A 5,556-nucleotide genomic window follows, 5' to 3' on the forward strand; every position below is an offset into this window, starting at 1 on the left:
TGCACACTCGTTTATTTAACAATAATGCTGCTTGGATGGCATGGCTAGCTTGCGTCATGTTAGGGGAAAATGCCTACTTTTCATCTTTTAAAGACGATTCACTAGTAGTAACATTATATTACAGTCTGAGTCTGACCACCTCCGGAAAGCTAAACTGCTGTCTACCTTTGTATTGACCACATGGTGGCAGTAGAAGACCACGGAAATTTTATGTTTGTGTTTTGGAGGACCGTTTTAGGTTGGGAAGCCGGCGATGCTTGCAGAACTCAATTTGGCGTTCATATTAAATAATAAATAAACAAATAAATAAATAAACAAATAAATAAATAAATACATCTACTTGTTTCAGCTTTCAATTGAAATTTAAAAAAAAGCTTTGAATTGTAACTGCCTAGTTTAAAAAAAGAAGACAGGCGCCATTTTCCGTTCTCGCGAGACTTCACCAATAACAAGGAAGTCGTTCTCGTTCTGCTATTGGCCAGCATCTGAAATTTGCATATCACGTGGGAAGTTTTGGAGGGACATATTCAAGAACACAAGTGACGTTAGTAAGTGGACAGTTTTATTTGACTTTCTACTCGTACAAGAAAATGCCCGCCGCGAAGGACCAACCAAGCGGGGAACCCGGCGGTAAGAAGCCAGAGGAGGAGGAGAAGGAGGAGAAGAAGAGCTCGCCGGGTTTGTTTTGCGACGAGCGCGGCTATCTGAAACAGGTGGAGTTCATCCTGGAACACGGCCGCAAGAAGGGAGACCGAACCGGGACCGGCGTCATCTCTGTGTTCGGCGTCCAGGCTCGGTACAACCTCCGAGGTAAAAATGAACAAAAGCCTCTCATTGAACTCATTAGGTTTGTAGAAAAATGAAGACGTTAGCTACCACGTATTTACATATTTTACATTAGAAATATTTCACGGCACACAACAAAATAAATGTCACAAAGTATTTACTAATAATAATGTTCTCGTAATGTAATGTAATGTACTGTACTCACTACTCACTTTGAAATGCGTCCCCGTCTAGTTCTGTTGGTACCATACATCAGATTAATTGTATTTTCTGCCATCTGGTGGAAGCGCATTGAATTGTTCTGCCTATCAACATACGTCGTTGACTCAACAAATAACATTTTTTTTTCGAATCAATGAATATGTTTTTGGACCAATTTAGTGTAGTTGGCTGGCTGATGGGAGTCTGCAACCACAATAGTAAACATGGCAGCCATTTTGAAGAGGGTCTCATTATTGCGTGTCTCTTAAACTAGGTCAAAAAATATATATCTTTTAATATATGTAAATGTGTTTGTGTTGCTAACTTGCTCCTCTGTTTTGCTTTACAGATCAGTTTCCTTTGCTGACAACCAAGAAAGTATTTTGGAAAGGAATCCTTGAAGAGTTGCTTTGGTTTATCAAGGTTTGTGAGTCTATGCTCGGTATTTGGCTCAGTTTGCTAACCAAATCCAGAAAACAGGTGAGCCGTGATTGGTCTTTACCTACTTCCTCAGTACAAGTGATGTCATCTTCAGTCGACAGCAGGTGGAAATGTTACTTTTTTTAAGTATTAATTGTACATTAAAATAATTAAGTTATCAAATTTATTCTGGACAAAATACTAACTTTTTACTGCTGAAAATGGTTCAATGAGTGTCCCATTGAGCTATAAGACAAACGATGACCTTGAAACACTTGATGATCATTTGGAACTTATACTTACAAATGATGTTTGCAATTTCAAGATGGATGGTCTGGATGTTTTCTCTTTAGTTGGGCACTAAACAACCAACCTTTCTTTGCTACGACGCCACAAAAAAAAAAAAATACTCCGATAGATGTATAGCAAGCAACTAATTTGAGTTACGTTTTACAGTAACTCACTGTCGACCATGATTTGCATTGCCAGGGGTCGACGAATTCCAAGGAGCTGTCAGAGAAAGGCGTGAAGATTTGGGACGCCAACGGCTCGCGCAGCTTCCTGGACAAGTGTGGCTTCACCGAGCGTGAGGAGGGCGACCTGGGGCCTGTGTACGGCTTCCAGTGGCGCCACTTCGGCGCCGAGTACACAGACATGCACGCCGGTACTGCTCCAGTAGCTGTTTAAATAATTGCGTAATTAAATGGATAAATATTGGGAACAAAAAGGAATATACACATAACCGAGTAAATATTGAAACAATTAAATAAATGTTGAGAAAATGAAATACATATTTAACATGCATGTATTTATCCATCCATTTTCCTTACTACTTATTCCTCACAAGGCTTGTGGGGGTGCTGGAGCCTATCCCAGTTGGCTTCGGGCAGTAGGCGGGGTACACCTTTAACTGGTTGCCAGCCATATTTGTGTATTTATTAATTTTGGTGGTCCGATTTCTGATAACCTCACGCCTGCTTGAATGATATCTGAAATGTTATGAAGTTTAAGAGGCTTTTGTAACAACTTTTGTTGTCTTTATTTTATTTTTATTTTTTTTATTTTTTTATTTTTATTTTTTTTCCCCCCTCCTTCAGATTACACGGGGCAAGGCGTGGACCAGCTACAGAAAGTCATCGACACCATCAAGAGTCACCCAGAGGACAGGCGCATCATCATGTGCACGTGGAATCCAAAAGGTTGTAGACAAACGTGACCATTACACATTTGCCCTCCCTCAGTGCCTCCATTTTGTTTTTTTGATGAGCCTAAAATGGCGCACAAATTTTGTTCCCCAAAAATGTACAATTTAAAATGTCATACATAAAATCAGGCAAACTTGTTGTTCTTATTATTATTATAATTCCAGTGTTCTGCAACAGTCTTTATTTTTTAGATTGATTGTGAAAATTAAGAGTGTACTTTACCTTTATTTAAATACAGTGTTTCCTCATTTATCACAGGTTCATCTTTCGCGACCTCGCTGTTTCACGTACAATTGGTACCTTTAAAAAGTAATTTTTCTACTTGCTGTTGACTGATGATGACGACATCACCTGTGCTGAGGAAGTAGATAATGACCAATCATGGCTCACCTGTTTTCTGGATTTGATCAGTAAACTGAGCCATGATTGGTCCTTAGCACAGGTGATGTCATCATCAGCTGACAGCAAAAAATTAGTTTTTAAAGGTACTAATTGTACATGAAAAATAATTAATTTAGTACATTAATTATGGACAAAATATTAACTTTTTGCTGTTGAAAATGGTTCAATGAGTCAGGTAGTAATTAGTTTTTAAAGGTATTATTTGTACGTGAAAAATAATGAAGTTATCAAATTCTTTCTGGACAAAATATTAACTTTTCACTGCTGAAAATTGTTCAGTGAGTCAAGTATCCCTTTAATTAATGTGGATTTCCTTTATTGCGTGTAGTTTTTGGAATGCAACACCAGCGATAAACGAGGGAACACTGTATACAATTTTCAAAATTGCGTGAAAGCTTCAACAGTCAACATTTATTTTCTGTAATTTTTTATTTACAACAAATAAAAAGATGTCAGTCCTCATAAAAACACGTTTAGTGCAATACTGTAAACATTTACCATTAATTATTGAAGTATTTAAAAAACTAGCATGATGTCTTGTCGCATGCAACATGACTTTTCCTTCCTCCTTTTCATTTTTGTGGCATTTAATCTTATAATTTGCCAGACCTGCCTCTGATGGCGCTGCCCCCCTGCCACGCCCTGTGCCAGTTCTACGTGTGCGACGGTGAGCTGTCGTGCCAGCTGTACCAGCGCTCGGGCGACATGGGCCTGGGCGTGCCCTTCAACATCGCCAGCTACGCCCTCCTCACCTACATGATCGCGCACGTCACGGGCCTCCGGCCCGGCGACTTCGTCCACACTTTGGGAGACGCGCACGTCTACCTCAACCACGTGGGACCCTTGAAAGTGCAGGTAAGGCGCCCATCGGAAAACAGACCTCCGCCGAGGCCAGGCAATCTTGCGCGTGCCTGAAATTCTCCTCGTTTAACCATCCGTTGACAAGTTTTGCTCTCGCTCGATTTGGCACAGCTGCAGAGGGAGATCCGCCCCTTCCCCAAAATGAGGATCCTGCGCAAAGTGGAGCATATTGACGACTTCCGCGCCGAAGACTTTGAGATCGTGAACTACAACCCGCACCCAGCCATCAAGATGGAAATGGCCGTGTGAGCTATTTTTGTCGAGGATAAAGAATATAAATACCTGTGAGCATTGTTACATTATTTGTCTGCATATGTTAATGCTCGGTTTGAGCGAATATCCGTTGTTTAAAGAGTTCCCATGACGACTGGGCTAGCGGTAGAAGCTGAGTGCTACACTGTGTTGCAGATTTTTTATTTTTATTTTTTTTAAAGGATCATTGTGCAGTTTGTCACTTTTTTACTCATGACTGCCACCTCTGGCCCAAAGTGTAACTGCAGCATCTGTGTTCTCGTTGCATCTTAAAGTGACAGCCACAGTTGACAAACAAAGACATGACTTCAAATGAGGTAAAGAAAACGCCGCCCTTCCCCTCACCAAAGAAACTGTGGAGTGTGCGGGGGTCCACACACTCTACTAATAGGGATGTAGCAATATCCAAACATCATGATACGATATTATCACGATATGAAGGTCACGATACAATAATTATCACGATATCGTGGGAGGGTTGGCAATATTTAAAAAAAAAGATCACAATATTCACAAGCAAATTAGATTACCCTTCATCTGACAATTGACATATTTTAAACATAGAAGGCCTAAACATCCCTAATGAAAATTAATTTTCACTAATAATCTAGCCACAAGAGGGTGCTAGAACTGCACAAATGGAAATCAACCTGACTTTTTCAACAGATGTGTTCCTTTTAAATATTGTGAACATGACGACGATATTGTGGCAATTTTAATATCACGATATCACGATATTGTCCTTATCGTTTACATCCCTATCTACTATAAAGGGAAGATAAAAGCTGATAGATGCAGTCAGAGTAAAACAGTCAGGGCTCTTTGTACTCATCTGGGCATTGGTGGATAATGATTTAGAAAAAGCATTAACATTACCTTTTTAAACGGCACAATGCACCTTTAACCAAAACCAACCTGCAAAGAGTCGATTGGATTTTCACTCGTGGAGGCAGCACTTCAATCACTGAATTGCAATTTATCAATTGGCGTGATGTTTTTTTGTTTTGTTTTGTTTTGTTTTTTGTCATGTTGACAGGCGGATGCGGAGCTTGAGTATTTTGTCGCTATATTTAGCAACATATCATAGTGCTTGCAAAATGGCTAACCTTAAGCCAGAGTGGCAGCCAAGTCTTGTGGACGAACTCGATGTAGCTGTGGTTATGTCAACTAAATTAGACACATTAGGCAATTAACAAAAGATTTTGTCGAATAATTTCATTGTACTACTGAGACTCGACGATCAGTACAAGCTATTAAAAAGACAATTTCCATAATATGTCTTCAAAAAATAAGCAGACAAGCTCGTGTTCTGGTTTTGTGTTGAAAATTTAAATAAACGGTGAGTGGTGGGCTTTGATTTCCATACGTGTCTTCTTATTAACATATTTAAAAAGCAGGAGTGTCTATAAATAGCCAGCCCGTGGGAGTC

At 39.8% G+C, this 5,556-nt stretch overlaps 1 protein-coding gene across 1 annotated transcript; it reads left to right on the forward strand.

The window, feature by feature from the left end:
* The first annotated feature begins 518 nt into the window (after nt 1-518).
* tyms (thymidylate synthetase) lies at nt 519-5,484 on the forward strand. The gene is made up of 6 exons (XM_077509228.1): nt 519-810; nt 1,337-1,410; nt 1,897-2,071; nt 2,505-2,606; nt 3,622-3,869; nt 3,987-5,484. Exons 1-6 carry the CDS (start codon nt 591-593, stop codon nt 4,122-4,124), a joined length of 957 nt encoding a protein of 318 aa, XP_077365354.1. The 5' UTR covers nt 519-590; the 3' UTR covers nt 4,125-5,484.
* Nucleotides 5,485-5,556: the final 72 nt, after the last annotated feature.

Source organism: Festucalex cinctus, chromosome 20 (genome assembly GCF_051991245.1).
Source record: "Festucalex cinctus isolate MCC-2025b chromosome 20, RoL_Fcin_1.0, whole genome shotgun sequence".
NCBI classification, from domain to species: domain Eukaryota; kingdom Metazoa; phylum Chordata; class Actinopteri; order Syngnathiformes; family Syngnathidae; genus Festucalex; species Festucalex cinctus.

Excerpts from the sequence above, each read along its gene's own strand:
- tyms (XM_077509228.1), top strand. The coding sequence starts at position 591 with ATGCCCGCCGCGAAGGACCAACCAAGCGGGGAACCCGGCGGTAAGAAG. Across the intron at positions 811-1,336 it reads GGCTCGGTACAACCTCCGAG|ATCAGTTTCCTTTGCTGACA; the intron begins GTAAAAATGAAC and ends TTTGCTTTACAG. Across the intron at positions 1,411-1,896 it reads AGTTGCTTTGGTTTATCAAG|GGGTCGACGAATTCCAAGGA; the intron begins GTTTGTGAGTCT and ends TTGCATTGCCAG.